This window comes from Jaculus jaculus, chromosome 17 (assembly GCF_020740685.1).
Source record: "Jaculus jaculus isolate mJacJac1 chromosome 17, mJacJac1.mat.Y.cur, whole genome shotgun sequence".
Taxonomy (NCBI): Eukaryota; Metazoa; Chordata; class Mammalia; order Rodentia; family Dipodidae; genus Jaculus; species Jaculus jaculus.
The window spans coordinates 54,839,331-54,866,321 of NC_059118.1; the positions used below are offsets into that span (position 1 = coordinate 54,839,331).

The 26,991-nt window shown below is 43.5% G+C and overlaps 1 protein-coding gene across 5 annotated transcripts in view; it reads right to left on the reverse strand.

Annotated features, from left to right (window-relative positions):
* Positions 1-26,991, reverse strand: part of Jarid2 (jumonji and AT-rich interaction domain containing 2) — a 289,580-nt gene that overhangs the window by 82,629 nt on the left and 179,960 nt on the right. For 3 of the 5 annotated variants that reach the window (XM_045136482.1, XM_045136481.1, XM_045136483.1), the window contains one exon: positions 23,511-23,721. The exons of 1 other annotated variant lie outside the window; for it this stretch is intronic. In XM_045136482.1, coding sequence (XP_044992417.1) covers positions 23,511-23,721 — 211 coding nt within the window. The remainder of the gene's footprint in view (positions 1-23,510; positions 23,722-26,991) is intronic. One more of the 5 variants, XM_004667940.2, reaches the window with a different exon arrangement.

Genomic DNA, 26,991 nt, shown 5'->3' on the forward strand with positions numbered 1-26,991 from the left:
CCAAACCAAAGCACAAAGGTAGTGCTCACCACACAAGCTGGTCCCGGAGCAAACAGCAGGCTTTGACTTTTTTGATCCTCTTCCTCTAAAGCACTAAATTTATGTCCCAGACACACTGAAAATCTTATGCAGTAGCCATAAAGAACCGATAGATGGCAACAGAGAGTCTTCTGACTAATTTGAGAATCATTCTGACAAGTTTGTTTTTGTTTTGTTTGGTTTAGGATTATAAATTATAACAAGCACTGCCTGACAGGGGCCAACTTTTAGGAGCTGGTGCTAACCACTGCTTATGCATAGCAAAATGAGCATTATTTGGAATACCTTATCCCACCAGCTCCACTAGAACTCTCAGTTTTCACTTGTATGGAAAGCATAATCTCACAATGCAGCCTTTTCAAACAGTTTCACGCATGCACACACACACACACACACACACACACACACACACACACGCCCAGAGCTGAACTGGACAGGACTGTTCTCTAATGTGCAATGGAAAGTGCAAGCTACTACCAAGAAAAGTGTGAAGCAATGTTCTGTGATACCAATGCATGCTTTTTTTTTTTTTTCTACATCCCCTCAGAAATAAACCCAGCACATTTGCTCTGACAGAAATTACTTAGTAACCCCAATAATCATTTTCAAAAGTATGGGGCGGCCACTACTCCCAGATGCTGATTTTTTCTGTTTCACCTTTCTATGCCCTACATCCCATGCTTTCTTCCTGAATGCTGTGACAGGTTCACTCAGGGATGTCACAGCTAGTACGTGTGGGAAGAGTGATACTTCACTCTTACTGGTTTTTTGTTTGTTTTTTTTTTAAATTTGAGGTAGGGGAGAACAGAGGGGAAGAGCAAAAGTGGGTGTATGGGTACACCAGGGCATCTTGCCACTGCCTAGTACTTCAGACATGTGAGCAACTTTGTGCCTCTGGCTTTACATGGGTACTGAGGAATTGAACCCAAACTGGCAAACTTTGCAAGCAAGCACCTTTAACAACTAACTGAGCCATCTTCCAGCCCCCACTTTTTGTTGTTGGTACTTTGTGATCCCAGAACACTGGCAAATTCTCTCACTGGAAAATACGACCTCTTGGGTATCGCAGACTAGCCATCTCCACTTAGGATCCATGTCCCTGGTAGAAAACTTAAATGACACTGCAGCACTTCAAAATGGAGACAAGAAGGAATGGAGACACGAAGTCACCTTTCTTTTTGTGACCAGAATATGAAAGGATCAAGGTTGTACAAAACAGAAACCTAACATCATCACTAGACTAAACCAAACAAGGGTAGAGAGAGGGCACAGCTTATGCCTGCCAATCACAGTATTCAACCTGCACTGTGCTGGTTTGATTCAGGTGGCCCTCATAAACTCAGCTGTTCTGAATGCTGGGTTCCCCAGATGATGGCAGGTGGAAAGTAAAGTCTCCTGGAGGCAGTGTATTGTTGGAGGCAGGCTTATGGGTGTTATAGCCAGTGTCCCCTTGTCATTGTTTGGCACACTCTCCTGTTTCTGTAGCCCACCCTCTGCTCATGCCATCATTCTCCCTGCCATCATGGAGCACCCCTCTTGAGCGTGTAAGCCAAAACAAACCTCTTTTTTTTCCCCCACAAGTTGTTCTTGGTCGGGTGATTTCTACCAGCAATGCGAACCTGACTGCAGCATGCACCTTACAGGCTATGCACCTTGAGCTCTCTCTGCCTGACCCTACATGTGTGCACACAGCCCTCCCCAGTTATCTATGGGAATATATACTGCAGATACCCAGTAAATGCCTGAAACCAGAAACTATACAGAACCTTACTTAAACCATGTTTTTTCCCTTCCTATCCACCTTAACAACCACAGTACATGATGTTTTTTTCCTTATTAAGTCAAGACTATGCATTCTGCTGCTTTTTTGGGGGGTGGGGAGGTAGGGTTTCACTCTAGCTCAGGCAGACCTGGAATTCACTATGTATTCTCAGGATGGCCTCGAATTCACAGCAATACTCCTACCTCTGCCTCCCATGTGCTGGGATTAAAAGTGTGCACCACCACTGGCTCCATCTTGTCATTTTTAAGTGTAAGGGCCCAGGTTCCATTCCCCAGTGCCCACATAAGCCAGATGCACAAGGTGGTGCATGCATCTGGATTTCATTTGCAGTGGCTGGAGGCCCTGGCATACCTATATTCATTCTCGCTCTATGCCGCTTTCTAATAAATAAATAAGAAGCATTTTATACCTTCTCCTTGGAGTATTCAAATTGCCACATCACTACTTTTCTACTTACAAGATGCTTCTAGAGCAAAAATAAGGGTTACTTGAACATGGGCCCTGCAATGTTACAGCAGCTCAACAAATAACCAAGGCAGCAACTACTACCTGACCAATGGCAGGAAGCACCTGTGTGCGGGACAAGAGGCGGTGGGCAAGGAGGACGAGAGGTGTCCTCACACTACTTAGAACGGTGAAAGCGCTTCAAGCTCAAGAACTAAATAATGCTCAAGTTTTCTATTTTCAGGCCACAGGCAACTGAGTCCATGGAAAGTGAAAGGTACAGGGGACTGCTGTGGCTGTGACCAGGTCACAGCTGCAGGTGGGAACAGCAAACCTGCAGAAAGCGTGGTCACCCTAAGAACCTAAGAACAACAGCGCAGCAAAAGAAGGCCTTCTGGCTCGAGCCCCATCGCAGCACGAGGACTTGAGACAGCTTCAAAGTGCGGCGGCACATTTGCCTACCAAGATGAAACGTCAACAAGAGACACCATTCTCTGGCTCACACAGGCTCAATATCCACAGACTCAAATGCTGTCTCCCGGCCACTGAGCCAACAGGCATGCTCTGTGCACTCACTCTGTGGCACCACAGAGCTGGCTCTACGAGGACTTCAAAACCAGTAGCAGAAACTCCCCGAAGTGGTATCAGGAAATCACAAGCCCACCTCTTCACCCAGGGAAGCAAACAAGTCACTCCTTTCCTGAACATCTGAACTCTAAGTCAAGTTCTAAACTTTTAGCCAGTCCTAAGAAAACTAGGAAAATCAGACCAAACTCCTAAGCAGGGGAAAAGCACCCAAAGAACACACAGGCCTTCAGCAGGTCGAAAGGGCGAAGACTTCCCTTTCAGCCACTTCTCCATTACCCTGAGGCTTTAGCCCATCTCCACTGTCTGCAGCCTCCTTCAGCATAGCTTCAACCCTACAGAGAAGGCAGCAGCCAGAGGATCCTGGGGTCTCTTCACAGAGAGTAACAGGGAGTGACCTGGCTGTTTACTTCTCTCAGAGAGGGAATAACGTGATCTATCTCGTTCTCAGCCTCAAACCTGGTTTCACTGAGTCCTTCAACACCAGGGCTAAGAACTTCATGTACGCACACTGGGTTCTCTTTCAGCTCTCTTCTCCCCTAATCTACCACCCAGCACAAGGCAGATTCAACACTGCACAGGCAGAAACACGCTATGTTTCTTGCAAGAGCAAGGAGCTTGCTTCACAGCTGTAAGCTATGCTGAACCCGGTAACGTAGCTAAGGGCAAGGATAACCCTTCCTAGGAAATGGGGGAAGGTCTGTGAGGAGGGACTGTGCCAAGGGAGGAGGGAGAGGGTCAGAAGGAATTATCACACCATCCAAATGGAAAAGAAATGGCGACATGCTGAGCGCAGAAGTAACTGACTCCTTCTCTACTCTGCAAGTCACTGATTAACAGGAAGTACATCCTTCCTCACCACTGGCTTCAGCAGAATGTCCCACCAGCCAAGAGGGCCAAGGCAGAATCATAAAGATGGGGGTGGTGTGGTGTTTAACAACTCTCTCTGTAATGACTTTCTTCAATTCCACCAGCCTAAACATGCCCTAATGGTCTCCCTTTGATCCAACAGGCATCCATCTTTCACTGTGTCAATAGGCTGCCAAACTCCACACTCCAGGCCATCTATCAGCCCTAGGAAGGGTGGCAGTGGCTCCACCTCAGGAAAAGCGAAAGTAAACCTAGCAAGAGATCATTTCCATCTGGACACTTAAAAGCTTCCTGCTTCCAAAATCCAAAATACCCTCAGACAGCACCCACAGCACTAAAGCCCGTATGCATCATGGATGTGCAGAGACTTCCCCAGCTTATTGTCTACCTATCCCTTTCAGAAGTGTGCACAATGACAGCAGTCTCACAGTCTTCCTAGCTACTTGGCCCAGGATGACCCTGAACAGGTGATTCTATCAGTGTTGGGATGTGTCAACGGTGACTCAGAGCAAGCACAAAAACCACTCTGAAACAGCACGTGGTGGTAGTGTAGGTGGACAGACATTAGCCGGCTTAAATGTGAGGTGCCCCTCATACCTCCTATTTCCCTGGTAACATAAGAAAAGGAAACATCACATCTGTTCATCCCTAAGATTTTAAAATGCCTTATGATAGGAGAGACAGCTTAGTGGTTACGGTGCTTGTCTGTGAAGCCAAGGGAACCCAAGTTTGATTCCCTAGAACCCATTTAAGTCAGATGCACATGGTGGTACAGGCACCCAGAGTTCACTTGCGGTGGCGGGAGGCCTTGGTGCACCCATTCTCTCTCATAAATGCAGGAGGGAGCCATATGAAAGGGAAGAGAATTGATTTGAGTTTTACCTGTAGCCCTGGGTAGAAACATGACATTATAAACTGCCCAAAACAAGATCATAATGTGCTCCTGTAAGAGTTAATCCACCTGACCCTGTAGATGACCTGGTCCAGAGACCTCCCCTCGCATTGAGCATGCTAAGGAGGCGGGAGGAACATTATAATTATAGTCACTACCAAAATCCTAATCATCTTTGCCTTGACACTTAGAGGCTTTGCATCTTTTTCTCAATAAAATCACTTTGCTTCTCTCACTCATTATCCAAGTACAATTTTTTGAGGGGGGCGATCAAGAGACAAAGAACTCTTCAGTATGAAAATCTTCAACAGTGGCTCATGCCTGTACTTCCAACCCTTGGGAGGCTGAGGCAGATTTCAGGCCATCCTGGGTACTGGGTACATATGCACGAAGTGGTGCATGCATCTGGAGTTTGTTTACAGTGGTTGGAGGCCCTGGCACACCCATTCTCTCTCAACCCCCCCCCCCACCTCATAAGTAAATAAGAAAAGAAAATATCATTAGAAAAGAAAGCTCGCTCAAATCAGTGAAGCCTGAGAGTATCACTGAACAAATACTGGAAGAAAGAAAGAGATGTGTGCTTTTTCACCTAACATTTGAAAAGATTCAGAAAGAACTTGCACCACTCAAAAATCCAGCCAGGCAAGAGGATGGCTTGGGTCCAGGAGTTCCAGAGGACCCTGGGCAACACAGCAGGACCTCACTCATCTTGAAAACACAATCAGCTCAATGATTAACGCTTTTACCTAGCCATGCTCCAACTGAAACAAACATAAAATGTGCATTGCACAGACAGAAGACCACAATGTGAGTTTACAAGCTCAAGCTATGGAAGGCTGAGAAACACTGTTGTGTTCTTGAGAATCTGTTCTCCCCCCAGACAGCAAGAAAGAGGACCTACTGGAGAAGACACAATAACGTCCTTTCAAAATACTTAATAATCCAAGGATCGATCATATAATGGAATTCTGCAAAGTCTCTTACAAAGATGTAAGAATTGGGTTCATTTCTTTTTGTTCCCAGGGGAGGGACTACTCTTTATTGGTATGACATTGGTAAACCAAAATATTCCCGTCAACACTTCATAGTGGTTAAAATTAAACACACATCAAAGTTGACCTTACTTACTCTCAAAAGGATTTTTTTTTTTAAATTGTAATCAAGGATTCACTCAATTTTCCATTTTTCTTTTCTTTTTTTAAATTTTTATTTGCAAGCCGAGAGAAGCAAGAGAGACAACAGAGAATGGGCATGCCAGGGCCTCCAGCTACTGCATGCACCACTTTGTGCATCTGACGGCTTTATGTGGGTAGTAGGGAATCAAACCTGGGTCCTTAAGCTTTGTAGGCAAGCGCCTTAACAACAGAGCCACATCTCCAGCCCAAATTTTAATATATTTCTTCCTATTGACTCCTTTCTGGGTAGCTACTCTATTCTATCTTGGTGCAATATTCATTGAAAGATACCCTTAACAACCCCAAAGACTAAAAACACAACATGTTAAAACACAGGTCATAGGATTGCCTGTCACATTACACATGACTAGAAGCACAAGTTTTGTGCACTAAGTACCACTGCAGTATCATGTGTTGTCTCTCCAAGTCAAAGTCCTTCAACAACAAACGTACTTTAAAAACACAAGCTGGGCGTGAGAGATGGTTTAGCAGTTAAGGCACTTGCCTGAGAAGCCTAATGACCCAGATTTGATTCCTCAGTACCCACATAAGCTAGATGCACAACAAGGTGGACCTTGTGTCTTGAGTTCATTTGCAATGGCTAGAGGTCCTAGTGCGCCCATTCTCTCTCTCTCAAAGAAATAAATATTTAGGGGCTGGAGATATGGCACAGTGGTTATGGTGTTTGCCTGCAAAGCCAAAGGACCCAGGTTTGATTCCCTAGTTAGTACCCATGTAAAGCCAGGTGCACGTATCTGGAGTTCATTTGTAGTGTCTAGAAGCCCTGGTGTGCATGTGCACTCTCTCTCTCAAAGAAATAAATGAAAATGAAAATATTTTTTTAAAAAACCTCACACTGTCAAAACACCTGCCACAGATAAAGACAGGCTTACACAGGTGTATTTGTTTTACCCATATATCCCACTGGGTATAAATTAAATTAAGGCTGTACAAGTTGAAACATCTAACAGGGCTTTTAAAGAATAAATGTATACACATATACAAATATTCTCACATCCCATTCTATCACTACTATATAGACACACTCATGTGCATGCTTACATCAAAAACTAAGAAAGAATCAATTTTTTTTAAGTGGAAATAAACAAGAGTGTGGTGGATACTGTATTCTTGTCACCTAGAATGTCATCCATGAATACTACCTACAGGACAAAAGGCAGTTTACAAGGAAAGTGTCATGTTCTGTAAACTACAGAGAGCTAGGATTAATCTACAACTGCAATTCAAAGGCAATCCAAGATGAAATCACACTGCTTAGACAAGTTGTGTTTCACAAAAAGGCCTTTACCTCAGATGCCATGGCTACAGGTAGTGTGCTCATCTCCTTAGCACCCACTAAGCAGAAATCACAACCCAAAACTGGAGCAAGGGTGAGGAGGGAAGAGACATATATCTAACAATTTTATCAGTAAAATCAAATAACAGAAGAAAAATCAAAATACAGAAGAAAAGACGTAATATTCTTCTGTCTGCACAAGGCAGAGGAACAAGCTTAGGAAGGAAGCATTCTCAACATGAAAAGGAACGATCTCCAGTGGGCCATGTAAGAAACTGAGCCCAAGAAACAGAAACCACAGTCCACACAGAAAAGGACTGGATACAGAATGACAGTGATTATCTGTTATGTAGTGAGTTTGAGGCCACCCTGAGACTACATAGTGAATTCCAGGTCAGCCTGGGCTAGAACTAGACCCTACCTCAGGGGAGGGGGGAAGAGGGGCTGAATAGATGGCTAGCTTAGTGGTTAAGTGCTTGCCTGTGAAGCTTAAGGACCCCAGTTTGAGGCTTGATTTCCCAAGACCCACATAAGCCAGATGCACAAGATGGTACATGCCTCCGGAGTTCATTTGCAGTGGTTGGAGGCCCTGGCGCTCACTTGTGTGACCTACCCCTCCCTCCCTCCCTCCGCCACTCCCTCCCTCCACCCCCCCCCCACTATCCCTCTCAAATAAATAAAAATATTAAAAAAAAAAAAAACGACTTCAAAATAGAAACTACTTGTAAAGAAGGAATTCAATGGAGGAGTTTGGGAGAGGAAAGAGTGGTGGTACATGCCTTTGATCCTAGCACTCGGGAGGCAGAGGTAAAATGATCACTGAGTTCCAGGCCAGCCTGCCTGGGCAAGAGTAAAAACATACCTTGAAAAGCAAAGCAAAACAATAGTTATAGTCATGTCTGGTGCTGCAAGCCTTCAATCCCAGCAATCAGGAGGCTGAGGTAGGAGGATCACTGTGAGTTTGAGGCCAGCTTGAGACTAATACCAGGTCAGCCAGGGCTAGGGTAAGACTCTACATAAAAAAATAAATAATAATAATAATTTGAGTTGGGTGTGGTGGCACATGCCTCTAATCTCAGCACTGGGGAGGCTGTGGTAAGAGGACTTCTGTAAGTTCAAGGCCAGCCTGGGGCTATAGAGTGAGTTCTAGGTCACCACCATGAGGGAGAATGAGACCTTGCCTCAAAAATAAATAAATAGGCCGGGGGGAGAGATGGCGCAGGCGTTTAATCCCAGCATTAGGGAGGCAGAGGTAGGAGGAGCACCATGACTTTAAGGCCACCCTGAGACTACATAGTGACTTCCAGGTCAGCCTGGGCTAGAGTGATACCCTACCTTGGAAAACCAAAATAAATAAATAGAAGAAATAAATAAATTTGAGAAACCCATAAAAATACTCCTTTTACACTAACGATGGTGTTGACTGAGAAATAAAAGATGCAGGTTTGCTGTGAGAGAGGCTCTTCTTCAGCAGGATCCCCCCACCAAAACCTCCCAAAAGTTTTGCAAACCACACAAACAGGTAGTGCATGATTTCAGCTCATGCAAAGCATACCTCAAGACACTGTTCCCTAAATCACTTTGAGTGTGAGGACCCCAAGTCCTCTAAGCCATCGCTTTCCTCTGTATGGAATGATCTCCTCGTCAGGTGATCTTTTTATCTATTCTACCCCCCAACCCCCAGGGAGAGAGAGAATGAATATGACTGACTGTGAGGGCTTCTAACCACTGCAAACAAACTCCAAATGCATGCACCTGCACCACTTTGTGAATCTGGCTTTACATGGGTACCAGGGAATCAAGAGTCAATAAAACCAAGAAATTCACAAAATTAGTATAAATAGTAAGCAGCTGGGGGAAGGGTCTCTGCCTACAGGCGGGACAGGAGCCACGGTGAGGTAGTTTTCTGAGGAGTGCCACCACACTAGGGTGATGGGCCATGCTCACTGGTTCACCAGGCTGAACATGGACAGAACTAATTCTCTGGTTTATCTCATCTTGTCCATTTGGGGGAAGTAGATAGTATCACAATGGCCCCATCCAGCCAGCACAGAGGATAGAACCAAGAGAAAGAAAGAAATGGTGTAAACAGCAACAAGCTGGGGCATGGTAGCACACGCCATTAATCCCAGCAATTGGGAAGCAAAGGTAGGTGGATCCTTATGAGTCCAAGACCACCTTGAGACTACATAGTGAATTCCAGGACCGCCTAAGCTAGAGTGAAACCCTAACTTGAAAAACGAGAGGAAGGAAGGGAGGGAGAGAGGGAGGGAGGGAGGGAGGGAGGGAAGGGTGAATGAAACAACTCAAAGCCTTACAGGACAGTGAGACCAAGCTTCAGGCAAGCCAAGTGCCCATCCACGTCACCAGATGGTATTTCATAAACAAGAGCAGCAACCCTGCATGCAACCAATCATTTATACCAATCACAACCAGTCTACAAATAAGCTGAACAAATGTGTAGTTAAGTCCTAATAACATGTGGCTCTAAAGCGTGAATTAAAATTGCTAGAATCCCATGCAACAGTTTTCAAATTGAATATATATACACGTGTGTGTTGTTCTTGTTATTTTTCAAAGTAGGAGGTAGGGACTCACTCTAGCACAGGCTGACCTGGAATTCATAGAGATCCTCCTACCTCTGCCTCCTGAGTGCTGGGATTAAAGGTGTCACCTGGGCCAAATGAAGAAATGTTTTAAAATGTGTAAGATAAATACAATATACACTAACAGTAAACACAAAGAACCTCAACTGGCCTATAGCATGGTGTGTTTGCTACAAAAGAGTTTTTAGAAGCTGAACTGGGCTTTAGGCTGGAATAAGTGCCCAGGAGGTCAACCACCCTCAGGAAAGTAAGTATTAATGACACCAGTTTTTTTTTTTTAATTTATGTATTTATTTGAGAGACAGAGACAGAAAGAGAGAGAAGAAGAGACAGATAAATAATGTGCATGAGGGCTGGAGAGATGGCTTAGCGGTTAAGCGCTTGCCTGTGAAGCCTAAGGACCCCGGTTCGAGGCTCGGTTCCCCAGGTCCCACGTTAGCCAGATGCACAAGAGGGCACACGCATCTGGAGTTCGTTTGCAGAGGCTGGAAGCCCTGGTGTGCCCATTCTCTCTCTCTCCCTCTATCTGTCTTTCTCTTTATGCCTGTCGCTCTCAATTAAATAAATTAAAAAAAATTAAAAAAAAAAAAAAGAATGTGCATGACAGGGCCTTCAGCCTCTGCAAATAAACTCCAGATACATGTGCCACCTAGTGCATTTGGCCTTACATGGGTACTGGGGAATCGAACCTGAATCCTTTGGCTTTGCAGGCAAGTGCCTTAACCACTAAGCCATCTCTCCAGCCATAGTGGAGTTTGTTGTTGTTTGCTTAAATTTATTTGAGTACAGAGAGAGAGAAAATGAGAATAAGAATGGGCACACCAGGGCCTCCAGCCATTGCAAACAAACCCCACCTTGTGCATCTGGCCTACATGGGTACTGCGATAGTGAACCTGGGTCCTCAGGTTTCACAGGCAAGTGCTTAACTACTAAGCCATCTCTCCAGCCCAACACTAATTTTTATCAGTGACTGCTACATGGAGTTGCTGTTGGGTGCTTGTTCTGGGTAATTTCAAAACTATTATCAAGCTGGAGAGATGGCTCATTAGATAAGGTATCTACTGGTCAGACCTGAGTACCTGGGTTTGGATTCCCAGACCTCATGTAAAAGCCAAAGGCCAAGGTGGTCTTCTGCAATCCTGGCATGCGAACAAAAAGGGAGGTAGAGAATTTCCTGGAAGCTGTGAACAATAATGAGAACAGATCATCTGCCCCATAAATATTGGTTGAGTTGAATGTTCTGCTGAACAAATGGGCTTGCTTTGAAAAATATAAGAAAACCAGTCATGGACTGTAAAGAGTAGAGTTTTCTTAGAGGAAGAAAATAAAGTGTCGCTTTTAAATACAAATTGCTAATATGCCTCCCCTAAAAAGTGGCAAATGACAAATTTAAAAGCTTATAAAACCCATTTTTTCTTTGTGGCTAAGAGTATCAAATTAGCTCAAATCTTCCTCAATTTCAAGGATAAGCAAACTTTCAAAGAAAATGATAAATTCCTTTTAATAATTAGATGTACTATGACATTATGTCTAAGGCTGGCCTGTGACTGTTATGTGTTCACATGTTTTATGTCTGTCTTTATCCTGAGGTAAGTTTTCTGTTAATGGCCAATAGCCATGGTCACATGTTCATATTTCTGTCTATTTTGTTTGTGTTTTGTGTCCTCCTGCCCTGCCTCAGCTGCAAGAGATCTTAGTATGATAAGCTAGATTATACAGAAGTGAGACTGTATGATGTAGGTTCCATGAGGTCACTATTCAGGATGGGATGGGACTTGGTGGGGGGGGGAGGGGTGCAGCTTCTTTCAGTCACACATGATTCTGTAAAGTAACCTCACTGGTTCACCCAAATTGAATTTTGGTATAATTGTGCTTTGGTCGGCATCTGAGCCCTATGTGGGGTACACAGATATGTGCTTGAGCTTCCCCGGGGAGAAGTTTCAAGAGACACCAACCCATAGAATGTAAGTCAATATAAGATTCCCCCACCCTTTTCTTTTTTTTTTTTTTTTTGGATTCTCAAGGTAGGGTCTTACTCTAGCCCAGACTAACCTGGAATTCACTATGTAGTCTCATGGTAGCCTTGAACTCATGGTGATCCTCCTACCTCTTGCTCCTGAGCACTGAGATTAAAGGCATGTACCACCATGCCCAGCCAAGAACTCCCCTAGAAAGCCATGACTCACAATGCACTTCTGTTCTTGGATTAGGCGTTTCTTTTTCTTTTTCTTTTTTTTCATTTTAAAGAGATAAGGATTGGAGAGACGGCTTAGTGGTTAAGGTGCTTGCTTGCAAAGCCAAAGGACTCAGGTTCGATTCCCTGGAACCCATGTAAGCCAGATGAACAAAGTAGAACATTTGCAGTGGCTAGAGGCCCATTCTCTCTCCTATCTGCCTCCCTCCCTCCCTCTCTCTCTCCTAAGTAAAAATAAATATTTATTTTTAAAGAGATAAGAGAAGGAGTCAATGTGAAGTAAATTCCATGGGAGAAACCAATGGGACCTGCAGGCAACGTGGCCTTTTTCTCTTGGCATCACTAACTAAATGGTGATTCTCCAACTTCATCCTTTACTGTGAGAAATCCAGATCTGCCATGGAGCTAGAGAGGCACTTCCTATGCCTAATCATATGCCCCCAGAGTAAAGAAAGCTTTTGGTGCAGTTTGGTTTCCATATAGAGAACAGTGAAGCTTTGAAGCAAGACAGAGCAGACCCAGAGGAAGATGAGAGGTGAAGCTCACTACTCACAAAGCCATAAATTTCATCCAAGTGTGCACACACACTCCTTACTTCCTCATCTGAGGATGATACGGATTATTTGCTTCTGAAAGAGGTTGGTTTCTTCATAAATACTGCCTTTCCTTATACTTTATTTAGCTGCCCTTATAATGTTTTCTTCTCAAAATACAAATGTTTATCACACACCAGAGACTCTGCCAGGCACTGGAGATAAAAAGATAAACAAGGGCTGTCCCATCTGTCCAGGGTCTAAGAGCCACACTCTCCAAAGGCCTGCACAAGGCCCTGTCACAGCCTAGGCAAGGACAAACACCTCGCCCTCCCCCTGTGCACACATGTGAAGGAAAAAGTACTGGTGATACAATCCAGTAAAGTGAGCTTTAAGCTATCAGGACAAATCTATCCAGGCATTTTATGAGGATTACATGCTAGAAGATTCTATCTTTACAAACCAAATCCATTAAGCCTAAAGCAAAGGAGAAAGCAATCTTGCCTGATATTTACCTTATTAGGAGAAGGGGTGGAGTCACTGGCTATTACTATAATTTCCTCTTTAAATTTCCAGTGGCAGAAATAAGTCAAACTCTCACCTGGAAACAAGTCATTCTGGTTGCTCTCCAGTCAATCCCCTCCCTGGAGACAGGGAGGAGCAGTGGGGGGTGGGGGCAGAACACAGTGCTCAGGCACGTGTCCACTGAGTGAAGCAGCCAAGTGAAGAGCTAGCACCAAAGCATCGGACAGCACAAAAAGCCATGCTGACAACCCCCATGTGAGCACACGAATGTGAACCACAAGTGACACTTATGGCTGTCACCTCCTTCACCATCCTGGTGACTCCAAACCCTGATAAGTGCACACCTAGTGCCTTTCATCTGAATGTCAATCTCCTCTCTGAATGTCATCACAGACAATTCAGGGACTGATGAAATGTTCCAGGGATGGTCAGTCACAGACATCTGGATGACGTTTAGATATGTCCACTGGGGCTGAGTAAAGGAAGACAAAAAAAAAAAAAAGCATGTGACAGCTGTTCATATTTAAAAGACTAAGAAGACCCATGACAGAGGAGCAGAAAGAGAAACTGGTACCCAGTAGTCTCCATGGCAACCAGAAAGCGTGTGAGACCCTGCTTTGCATGGGAGGTTGAGTGATATCCCTGCAATCTCATCTCCGAGGTAACAGAAGTCATAAAAACTACTTCAGATGACGAGCAAACCATTTTCCTTAAGCAAGTCAATGCAGCAGAACACTGTTTACCTGAGATTATGGGGTTGGATATCATTCCCATGAATGACTAAAAACTTTTCTTTGGCAACAACCAACTAAATCCAAAATATCAATTCACAGAGTAATAATGTGAGGAGGCCTTGGGCATGCATAACCCACAACAGTGCTCTGCTCCCCAAGCCAGTGGCTGGCCCCCAATGAGTTCCTCTTCACAATTTGGCCAGAGGAAGCATTTGTAAGAACAAGTCATATACTTGACACACTATTTTTTGTTTGTTTGTTTGTTTGTTTGTTTTTGTTTTTCGAAGTAGGGTCTCACTCTAGCCCAGGCTGACCTGGAATTCACTATGGTATCTCAGGGTGGCCTCAAACTCACGGCGATCCTCCTACCTCTGCCTCCCAAGTGCTGGGATTAAAGGCGTGCGCCACCACGCCCGACTTGACACACTATTTGGAAAGCAACATGGTATGTGCAGAAAATTTCAGGCAATCTACACAAGTCCTGGGTTTGAACCCTACTAGTATAGCTGTAAAATAAGGGTGATAAAACCTTACAGATGTCTCAACAAGAATGAAGGCAGATTTATTAGCACAAGAGTGCCTTGAAAATGGGATGCCTCTTATAGACATGGGTTTTATAACTTCAAAGACATGGAAGAATTTCTAATACTCAGAAGCTTTCTTGGGGAGGGAGATTTACTACTTGTAAGTCAAATGCTTCCATTATTAATGGTGAAATACCTTTCTTCACTAAATCAGGGCTTGCTTTTTTTTTTTTCATGACCAACATAACTAAATGAAAAGCTGATGGCTGTGGCCAAAAGGGACGGTGTGGCACTCCTGCTTCCCCGTGGTGTGCGCTCTCCACCCTACTCCGCAGAAGAGACTTGCTCCTCGCTGAAAGGCAGTCACGGACTAAGGGCTTGTCTCTTACCGGCCAGAGAGCTACAAACCTAACACCCGGTGGTGTGCACTCTCCATCTCATGCAATAGAAGAAACTTCTGCTCCTCGCTGAAAGGCAGTCACGGACCAAGAGTTTACCTCTTACCGGCCAGAGAACTAAAAACCTAACACAAGACAAAGGACATGGCTTAAAGAAAAGAAATTAGGGCAAACAAAATGTGAAAGGCAGAGTGCTGCAGAGGCCAGGGCCACACACAGAACTCTGGTATGTGCCAGGCAGGCTTCTCAAGCTGTCAGCTGAGTACTAGTACACACATGTTTTAGGAAAACTATCCAAGAGACAGCACTCTTGAGAATAATGAGAGGAAACCATCCCTGAATTCTATCTACACAGGACCAGAATTCTGCCCACCATTCTATAGCAAAAATGGCTGTAATTCACGGAATTGCAGGATTTTGATTTAGTGGGGAAAACAGTGTGTGTGTGTGTGTGTATGTGTGTGTGTGTGTTTATGTGTGTGTATCCTGAAAAGAACATGGTATGGCATGACTTAAAAGTTCAAAAGGAAGAACCATGCAGACCAATCTGTTCTGTAGTGATGTAGACACACTAAAGAATACTGGTTGGGCTGGAGAGATGTCTTATTGGTTAAGGCACTTGCCTGTGAAGCCTAATGACCAAGACTTGATTCCCCAAAACTCAAAAACCAGATGTACATGGTTGCCACATTGTGTGTGGTTACTGGGGAACCCAGGCTGTCAGGCTTTACAAGCAAGTGCCTTTAACCACTGAGCCAATCTTCCGAATCCATGAAGCAATTTCTTCAATGAGGAACCATTTATGTACTTATGTAGTTTGGTTTTTCTAGGTAGGGTCGCACTCCAAAGGGTCAGGCTGGCCCTAGAACTCAGCATGATCCCAGTGACCCCGCTGGGACTAAAAGCGTGAACAACCACTCTGCGCTGAAGAACCTTTCCTGAATTAAGACCTTTACAAATATACAGGCACGGAAAAAGTTGTCTTACTACCAGACCTTAAATTTTTTTCTCCAGCCCTTAAATTTGTTATCAAAGTATGGTAGGAGCTGGGTGTGACAGCACACGTCTTTAATCCCAGCACTCAGGAGGCAGAGGTAAGAGGATGGCTGTGTGTTCGAGGCCACCCTGAGACTAATTCCACGTCAGCCTGGGCTAGAGTGAAATCCTACCTCAAAAACATATATATGTTTACACACACACGATGTTAAGGGCTAGAGAGATGGCTCTGTGGTTAAAGGAACTTGCTTGCAAAGCATGACAACCTGGGTTCCTGCCCTCTAATTGGACTGGAGGCCCGTTCCATGGGAGGGAACACATCCCTGATACTGAAAACTTAAAACAGGGGTGGTCATGAGCCCTAGGGGTGTAACGTCTGCTGCTGTCTGGCTAAATGTATTTACTATGCTTACCAAACTGCCCAGTAAGCACTTCTCTTAATGTTCATACCCTTATATTAATGCTACTCTCACTTTTGGTAGAGAACCTTCTCTTTTTAGATGGCCATGACCCTGGGACGGCTCATAAGGTATCATGGTGCTGGAAAGAAGTGACCGTAGTGTTCAGTACTGCAATATCTCTATCACACCTTCCAAGGCTCAGGGTCTAATGTGAAAGAGGTGGCTGAAAGAATGCAAGAGCCAAAGGAAAAGTAGGACTCCTTCCAACATGCTCCCCCAGACACAAAATGGCCTGGATATCCATGACCAGGCAGTGCCTGACACTACCTACACAAGACCATCATAAGAGGAGGAAAAGTGGGGGCGGGGGGGGGGGGGAGATTAACATGGGATTTTTTTATATTCATGGAAAATGCTAATAAAATTTTAAAAAAGAGGAGAAAAAAAACATGACATCAAAATAAAACAGAGACCGATTGAGAAGGGGAAGGGAGATGATGGAGAGTAGAGTTTCAAAGGGGAAAGTGGGAGGAGGGAGGGTATTACCATGGGATATTTTTTATAATCATGGAAGTTGTTAATAAAAATTTGATTAAAAAAAACACAGATTAACCATTGGGACCTCATAAAATTACAAAGATTTTGTAAGGCAAAGGGCACAGTGAATAAAGCAAAAGGGCAACCTACAGATGAGAAAAAAATCTTTGCCAGCTAGACAGCTGATAGAGGATTAATATCTAAGATACACAATGAACTCAAAAATTTAAACAATGTGTTGCTTGGACAGATCTGTCCAAGCAACACATTGTTTAACCTAATTAGCAACAAATAACCGGATGTGATGCCCACACAAGTGCAATAGTGGTACACAGCCATGGTGAGGAATCAATTGCTCTTGATTTGGCTAACTGATCCACTCAGTGGTACTAGACCCTTAGCTGGAGCTGGGAAACAAGTCAGAACCATACCCAAACACAAGCCCACTCTACAATATCAAGCTACCATCAATCACGGGGTATAAGAGGGCCTAAACCTACCATACTGTCTATCAAAAAAGTAAGTCTTAGCTCAATTTTCCGGGTGCTAACTTACTCTCCGTTGGAGAATCTGCTTCTCTTTTCCAGATAGATGCAGATCCTAAGAAGAGAGCTGCCCCAACATACCTCAAAAGGGGCCCAACTGAAACTAAGGACAACTGGCGAAATAAGCAAGGGTGATGTTTTCCTGTGAACCGGATACCAGCACAAAGGGGAAGGAGATCAACGCAGAGAAAAATCAACTCCTACCAAATCAGAGAGCCAAAGCCTCAGAGGCCCCCAACACCTCAGCACTGAAGCAGACCAAAAATGAACCCAACATGGCTCAGGCAATCTTGCGGAAGAGGGGGCGGAAAGAATGTCAGAGTTACATGTTGGGTCATGATTTGCAGAGACATTTATCATACTAATAACTGGGGGCTAACTCCACAATGCACGACCCATTTTCATTAACAAGGAGGGTCTAATGGGAGGGGGTAGATCACAGATGAGCCTAAATAATGGTACCAAACTGCCTGTATTCACTGAAAAGAAAACTAATAAATTAAATTTTAAAAAAATTTAAACAATAAGAAATCAAACAACCCAATTAAAAAATGGGCTATAGAACCAAATAGAGAGTACTCAAAAGAAATACAGATGGCATATACACATGTAAAAAATGTTCTACATCACTAGTCATCGGGGAAATGCAGATGAAAACTACATTGAGATTCCATTTCACTCCTGACAGATTGGCTACCATCATGAAAACAAATGACCATAAATGCTAGCGAGGATGTGGAAAAAGAGGAACCATTCTACACTGTTTGTGGGAATGCAATCTGGTCCAGCCAGTGTGGAAATCAGTGTGGAGGTTCCTAAAACAGCTAAAGATTGATCTACCATATGACCCAGCTATAGCACTCCTAGGCATATGTCCTAAGAATCATCTCATTTCCTTAGAATTAGAAGTACATGCTCAGCCATGTTTACTGCCACTCAATTCACAATAGATGGACTTCTGTGTGAATAGGAAGAAAACTCAGTAGCAAATTCCAGTGAGCTAGAAAAGAGATATAAAGGGAAGAGAAAGGAAGGGAGGGGGCACTTAATAGAATGGTATTGCATATATGTAAGTAGAAGAATAGATTAATGGGGTTGAAAGGCCAAAATGAGGTCAGAGGGAGAGATTGAGTAAAGTAAAGATAGAGGGAGGGCTAATCAAAATCTAAGACGATATAAATAAATCATATGGAAACCTACTTTTTTGGACAATGGAACACTCAGGAGCCAAAGACTGTTGCTAGAAAATTTTCAATGCCTGGGATGGGATACCTTCCAGTGAGTTGTTGGCCAGGGAGGTCTCTGATGCCCCAAAACATTATAGGCCATTGCCAAGGCCGTTGGTTTCCCACCAGGAATAGATGGTAAGACCCTATTGCTGAAGACCCCACATACTTGGGCTGCAAGGCCACTGAGAAATCCTGCTGGAATTGAACTGCAAAACCTCCTCCATGTAGACCAGCTGACAGAAAGCTAGAAGAAGCCATTCACCAGTGAAGATACTCAACAGTGGACACTGCAAGCTTTATATTTGGCCTGCCAGGCCAAACGAGTCAACAGGTGCAACCAACTGCCCTCTAATTGGACTGGAGGCCTGACACTACAATCACAATAGGAGGAAAAGATCATGACATTAAAACAAGAGAGACTGACTGAGATAGGGAGGAGATATAATGGAGAGTGGAGTACCAAAGGGGAAAGTGGGGGAGGGAGGGTATTACCATGGGATGTTTTTTATAATCATTGCAAGTTGTTAATAAAAAAAAATTTTTTTAAACAAAAAGGTGTGAAAAAAGGGAAAGACATTCCAAACTCATGAAAAATAAGTACAGAAACACACACAAATAAATGTTTTTAAATATATAATCTCTTCAAATTGTGGCTTAAAATTCAGGCTGGATAAGGTCTGATGTATGTGCACACATCTACACAGGCGTCCATCCACACACGCAATACATACGTAAGAAGGAAATGAACATTTTATTCCTCACTGTCTCCTTCCCGTTTCCTTTCTTCTCTTCCTTCGTCCCCACCCCCAAAGAAACAAACTGCATGATTAGTAAGGATCTATCACATCTCTTCATGAGTCATGTCTTATGAGGAGCAAGCAATTTAGTGACTCTGTAACTTGTGAGTATTTGTGGGTAAGTAAGCCAAATAATGCTGCTTGGTTGCTTCTAGCATCTCTGGATAAACTATTAAGGGAAAAGCGGAGGTCAGAATGGAAATTTCCCAGCTCCAGACCACACACATGATCTGATGTTTGTTAAGTGTGCCGTGGAGGTGAGTCTTCTCTCTACCCACCAAAAGCCTCCAATTACAGAAAATCAAACCCAAGCCCTCACAGTACAATTGGCTACCTTGCAATGCAAGTTCAAGTCCCAGCCTCACACGCTATCATAAGTTAAAGTGAGGGTACTGGTTGGAAGCAGTGAGATCCTGCAATCTGGGGATATAGGACTCTTAGACTCTGATGACCTTATTGTGCCTGAGGAAGTAGCCTCCTTGCTCTTGGCATCCCACCCTCTATCCTTAAGTACTGCTCTCTCCACCCTTGCCTAAGGAAAAGAACCCTGCATCATCTGAGCAATCAGTGATGACCTCTGATTCATGCCAAACAAGATCATACTGAGGTCCCTCAATGCCCACCCACCTTTGCCTGTAGATGTATAACCTGATATAAGGCTAAGCAGCTCCCCTGAAGGTGAGATAGAAAGCGTGACCCATGAGGAGATGTGATACACCCCTAAAGAACATCAAGAGTTTTCTAACTTGTACAAGCAGAAGCATGGGGTGTATGTGTGGGAATGGACTTTCTTTTTTGGGGGGGATAGGTTTTAAATAGAGGAAGGTATATAAGGCTAGGTCAGGCTGAATTTATTGATATGGTCCCACTGAGAAGAGAGTCTAGGTTTAATGGGTGCTGAGAATTTGTCTCATTGGTTTGCTGAAGTATGGATCCAAAGACGGCCTGTGAATGAGCTCAAGCTGCCTGGTATCCCTTGACTGAATGTAGCTGAAGGGATAAATAGGCTGAAGTGGGGCAGGAAAGATGGCATAGCAGTTAAGGTGCTTGCCTGCAAAGCCTAAGGACTTATGTTCAACTCTCCAGATCCCAAGTAAGCCAGGCACAACATGATGCGTGTACAATTGGGAGCACCCATCTGGAGTTCAACTGCAGTGGCTAGAGAGCCTGGCACACCTATTTTCTCACTTTTGCATTATTACTTTTTTTAAAGGCTGAAGTGGATTTGCCATATAAAATCATCTTGTTCCACCAACCCTCCCCCCCCCCCAGTGTGAAGGTCCACAAGATGTGCCTTCACTTAAGACTGACAGACAGATTTGTGAGGAGAGCATCAGCTACTGCTCCTATGCATGCAAAAGAAGACATCACAGTAGCAGGCATGGTTTCTGCACTAGGAAACTGAGATGCAATGGGTCAAGTGGCACCTTAATGGACAGCATAGGCAAAACAATGCGCATAATGGTGTGACTCCTTCAGGCCTTTGGTGCTGACTGATTAGTCATGGCACTACCAGAGGTAAAACAGATAAGGGTCCTACTAAATTCCTGCTGGATTTGTATAAACAGAAATTTTCCAGAGAAAAGAACAAAAGGCAACTATGAATTACAGCAACAGAGTATCTTAACAACTTTCTAAACTTGAGCCAATTTACAGAACCAGAGCTCACTGAATGGAGGGGATGGTCAGGTCCCCTCCAGAAAGAGCCCTCCTAACACTCCCAAGAAGTTAATGTAAAGCCTACATCTACCTTTTCTCCAAGAGACCTATAGCCCTTTGCTAGACAAACTATACACTAGGGAAAAACAAATAATCAGACCTCATGGGGCCTACTGGGTATTGGCTCTGAATTGACATTGATTTCAGGAGACACCAAACAGGATCATGGCCCTCCAGTTAAAGCAGATGTTTATGGAGGTCAGGTGATCAATGGAGTCTTGGCAAATGTTTGTCCAATGGGACCCCCAACTCATCCTGTGGTTATTTCCCCTGTCCTAGAACACATAATTGGGATATATATACTTATGAGTTAGCAGGGAAACCCACAATGTATTAGCTGTTAATTCTACAAAAATTCCCTTTAAAAAACGGAAATATCACCAGGTGTGATGGCACACACCGTTAGCCCCAGGACTCAGGAGGCCAGCCTAAAACTACTGAGTGAGTGCCAGGTCACCTTGGGCTATATTGAGACCTACCTTGAAACAAACTTTTCACCATTCTAAATACACACAGATAGGGCTGGGGAGATGGCTCAGCAGTTAGAGATATTTCCTTACAAAGCCTGGCAGCCCAGGTTCAATTCCTCAGTATTCATATAAAGCCAGATGTATAAGTAGTGTATGCATCTGGAGTTTGTTTGCACTAGCAAGAGAACCTGACACACCCAATTTCTGTCTCTTTTTCTCTGCTTGATAATAAATTTTTTAATTAAAAAAATAAGAAGAGGCGGCGGCAAGAGTTAAACACCCCCTTCCCCTCAGAATGAAGCCTACTGACACTGAGGAACGAGGGATAGTCAGCCACACACAGGAGTGAGTGCTGGCTTTTAAAAACAGACTCACAGAATTCAGATTCCCAATGGAGGTGGAAGGGGGTGCCAGAGGTGTGAACATTTGCTCACACTACTCACACTAGAAGGCATGCATAATTGTCCCATATTCCAATGTGTTACTGAGGAGATGGTTTCACACATCCTTCCTGTCTGCCTTGCAATGACTCATTTTTACAGATTGGGGATAGGGGCTCTTATGGAGTATTGATAATACAAATTATCAACTAACACACTTGAGTGTAACGGCCAAAGCCAGTACTGGAGGTGCAGAGGTAGAAGGACTGCAGCCTGGGCTAGAGTGCAACCCTACCTCGAAACAACAAAAGAGCAATGTCCCAAGCTTAGTACACTGTCAGACCCATTTTATATGTAAATGCTAGCTATACTCACAAGTTTAATGGCGACTTAAGACACGATGGAGAGAAATGAAAGAAAATAATTGTAGATATTAACACAGACCCAAGCAATATGATTAAACAAACATAATGCATCTTAAATTTCAGGCTCAAATCATGAGGTATCTATACATGGCTAACCTCCTTTCCTCTCTGTTTTCTACTACTTGCAGTTCTTCATTACAGATACACTTATAGATTGTATTCTGTACAATGAGTCAACAAAGATGTCCAAACCAAGGAAGTTCTCAGTCCCCAATTTCACAAACTAGTATCAGATTCTAATAAAAAGTCAAAAAGATGGAAATCCAGTAAAACATCTAAAGAGATAAGTACTAAAATGAAACATACATTTTACAAGTAAGACTTGAAATAAAGGATTTTTTTAACCTAGTTAAGATTATTGTATGTCATTGTTGGGCTAATCTTGAAGCCAAAAACTCTCAGGAAGGTAACTTTCTTCCCAAACTATCTTAAGCTAACATCTAGGAAAACAACTATAGACATGACTCTACAACTTGGTTAAATGCTGACATATTAAAATTGTACATAAAAAAAATTGTACATAATGTAATGTCAAGTTTCAAAGCAAAAATAAAACACTTGTAAGCTGGGTAAGGGGCACACACCTGTAACTGAAGCACGAGGGAGGCAGGGATTCGAGGACTGCTGTGAGCTCCAGGCCAGCCAGGGCTAACGTGAAACCTTGCCTTGAAAAACAAAATTAAAACAAAACAACAATAACAACAACAACAAAAACACCACATTTAAGGAGCTGAGGAGATGGCTCAGCAGTTAAGGTGTGTGCTTGCAAAAGCTGCTGGCATGGGTTCAATTCCCCAGCACCCACACGAAGCCAGATACAAAAAGTGGCACAAGCACCTGGTATTCATTTGCAGCATCAAGAGACCCTTGGTACAAAGAAATAAAAACAAAAACATTTAATTCGGCGAATTTTTAGAAATATCTCCTTTTCTGAAGACAGCAAACCACATCTAATATGTTCCAGGTGTTCCCAACGGTGCAAATAAAAACAGCCTAAGACCAGGTGGTAACTGGCAACTTTGGCACCAATCCTTAATGGCAGGAGCATGCTTTATTCAGACCACAGCATCTTTTGTTGTTTCGTTTCTCCTTTCAAGGTAGGGTCTAGCCCAGGCTTACCTAGAATTCAATCTGTAGTTTCAGGCTGACCTCCAACTCATAGCAATCCTTCTACCTCAGCCTCCCAAGTGCTGGGATAAAAGGCATGCAACCACTACACCTAGCTCACAGTATATCTTTTATTTCTCCATTTTTAAATTATTATTGCTGGGCATTATCTTTAAAAAATGTGTAATTCTAATTCTTCTACGAAAATGAATAGACTCACGTTTACTACCATGTGAGCAAAAACGGGCCCCAGGATTTGCAGTCCCTGTTTGATAATGTTCCAGTATTTCAGCCTTGGTACTGACCTTTTCCTCGGCCCCAGGGTTTGCAGTCCCTGTTTAATAATGGTCCGGTATTTCAGCCTTGGTACTGACCTTTTCCTCGACGGCCCTTCTTCAAAATCTGAAGAGCTAACATCGTTGCTAGTGGAGGACACTTGGGATGCATCATCCTTCTCATTCTCTGACTGCTCTGACGCTGGTCCTAATCCCTTAGACTGCTCATTACCAAGGAGCCCTACAGGTGAGAAAAGGGGACAAACACTTAAGTACATTACATCAGGAAGCAGCACTTACCAGTCAACCCTATGAAACAGCTGGTGAAGTCAAGCACAAATACAATCAGAAGATCATTACAAGCATACACATCCCTTCTGAATGAGCAAAAAATAAATAAACAAGTAAACAAACAAACAAACCTGAGTGAAAGGCAAAAGGAAGGAAAGCAAATTCAATATTGGGAGATCCAGGCAGAAATTTAGAATCATAATATATATGCCCCTTTTTCTGAAAGATGTGTGTGTGGGTCTGCCCAAGCTGGCCTCAAACTCATGTTCCTCCTTCTTCCTCCTCTGTGACTACAGGGTACAAAAGATGAAAGGAGTGTCAACTGTCAATCAAATCTAACTAGTTTTTTTCTTTTTTTAAGGGGCATGAGGGGCAGGGCTTCCTTTAGCCCAGGCTGAACTGAACATACTCTGTAGCCCTGGGGTGGACTGGAACTCACAGAGATACTCCTACTAATGCTTCTGAGTGCTGGAACAAAAGGCATGCACCACCAAGTCTGGCCTAGCTAGTTATTTTTGAAGTGGTAAATGTTTATTCTAGAGGTATGAAATCCTTTTTAGAATTACCTTAAGGAACCAATACCCGCCTCACAAGCAAAAAGCCATGACCTTGTTGTCATATCTTAAACATAAACTAAAAATCCTAAGACCCAATACCCCACTTTCTCTACTTGAACCATCAATTAGGTAGGGTGTGACTGAACCTGCCTTGGATCTTCTCAAAGCACAATGGTACTTTAGGACTACAGAACTGTACCATTCATAACTGGAAAAGCCCTGGTACTCATGGCTGAATGCTCGTGATAAAATGGTGACTGGTCCAAGGAAATGGGGCTGCTTCCTCTAGAAGCAGTATTTACCAAGTGCTGTGAAATACTTAACGATGTCGGGCATGGTGGCACATACTTTTGATCACAGCACTCTGGAGGAAGAGGTCAGAGGATCGCTGTGAGTTCAAAGCCACCCTGATACTACATAGTGAATTCTAGGTCAGCCTGGACTAGAGTGAGACCCTATCCCAAATAAAAAAGGGAGGGAGCTGGGCATGGTAGTGCATGCCTTTAATCCCAGCACTCGGGAGGCAGAGGTAGGAGGATTGCAGTGAATTAGAGGCCATCCTGAGACTACATAGTCAATTCCAGGTCAGCCTGGGCTACAGTGAAACCCTACCTTGAAAGACCAAGGGGGGAAAAAAAAGGAGGGAGGGAGGGAGGAACTTAATAAGCAGTTGGTTGGGCAGTTCACACTAGTGGGTAAATAAAAGTGGAAGAAAAGCTTCATTTTCTATCCTTTATATCTATACATGGAATGTAGGTTCTGTCACTAAGAAGCTTCCTCAACACCAGTGACCCCAGGGATTAGCCTCATGGGCATCACAGCAGAGCCTTACACACCCACAGTTACACGGAACTATTTAACCTTGAAGCTAATTTCTGACTCTTCTAGATCTCCTTCCATTTTCATTAGCACTTCATTCCCAGTGCTAAATCTGGTAGCATGTTCTGAAAGACTGCAGCAGAGTGTAACAAAGTTCTTGGCCCTGCTCTGTTTACACATGTACTCCTCAATCACCTGACGTCACAGCACTTCAGACACAAAGCACTAAAACAGGGCTGAAATGAGCATAGTAAAGAAAATGTCATCGTTTAGAGTACTGTAGCTCTACAGGCCACGACTACAGCGTGGGACTGAAAACAACACTCCCAAATAGACAGGAAACGTGGGGAGCCTGTGCTGTTAGGAAAAACATGAGCCACACTGGTACAGATGAGAACTGTTGTCACACATTACAGTAGCTATTACTTGGGCATGGCTGCCAAACCTCTGAAGCAAGGCTACTTGTGAAATGAATTTTTAAATTTTATTTCATTTAACTTTAAAAATAACATATCGTTTCATGACTCAGAACTATTTCAAACTTATTAGGTGGAGTTAAACATTACCATGCATCTCACCTAGTTGTTTCAGTATCTTTGAATGCAGGTCTAAAGAGTAACATTGTATGTGGTTGAAAAAAAGCTCTCTGTTCACCAGTAGTACATTGAAGAAAAGCCCAGATATGAGCATGTATTTTCCAATCAACAGGAAATGCAAATCATACTTTCTAAAGAGATTAGGAACTGGCACAGGGGTTGGGGAGTATAGTTCAGTGTAGCCTCCTTGCTTAATTCAATATCCCAGCAGAGAACAGGGATGGACTCAGGGACATAATTTATGGCCAAAATCTATGCCATGCTCTCAGTTGGAGTCAATGTTTCAACATGTATACACATACTTAAAGTAGGGACAATAATGAAAAGAAGACAGAGTTGCTTCTGCTAGGGAGATGACTCAGCAGCTAAAAGGACTTGCTTGCAAAGTCTGTCAGCTGGGGGGTTCAATTCCCCAGCACCCATGTAAAGCACAAAGTGGTGAATACATTATGAGTTCATTTGCAGTGGAAGAGGCCTTAGCATGCCCATATTCACTCACTTACTCTGTAAAGAAATAAAAAAAATTTTTAATGTTTTCTTAGCCGCACATGGTGGTGCACACCTCTAATCCCAGCACTTGGGAGGCAGAGGCAAGAGGACTCCCGAGAGTTTGAGGCCAGTCTGGGCTACAGTGAGACACTACCCTGGGGGAAACAAAAAGTAATTAAATAAAATGCTTTCTTAATATTATTCTGACAGGACATGGAGGCAGAATGAAACCAAACCTCAATTCTAGCTGAGAGGAGACACACAAAGGTGTGCATATTATTTATTGAAGAAACACTGTGTGTAGCCAACAGGGAAAAAGGAATGGGTAAGAGGTAGTGAACAAGAACCAACGCAGCCAGCCAACCAGAACCTTTGGTGGCTTGAATGTGCTATGTCCCCCAAAAGGCTTGAGTGTTTGAACACTTGGTTCTCTGCTGGTGGCGCTATTTGGTAAGACTATGGAATGGACAACCACTAAGAGTTTGAGAAAGCCAAGCTATTGGTGATAGGAAACAGAAATTGACTAGGCAGTCAGGGTAACAGAATCCCAAAAGTGAATGAGTGAATGGTTTTTTATACCCTGACTAAAAGCAGGAAGTGTCTCTAAGCTTGCAGAAACATGAAGGTTACACCCTCCAGGAAAGATTTCTAGATTAAGCTTTCACTCTTCCTCGAGGACAGAAACTCCAATCCTTACCTAAGATTACTGGCAAAGCTGTGAAATCTGGTCTTTGCCCATAGTAACCTGCTGACCTGGTC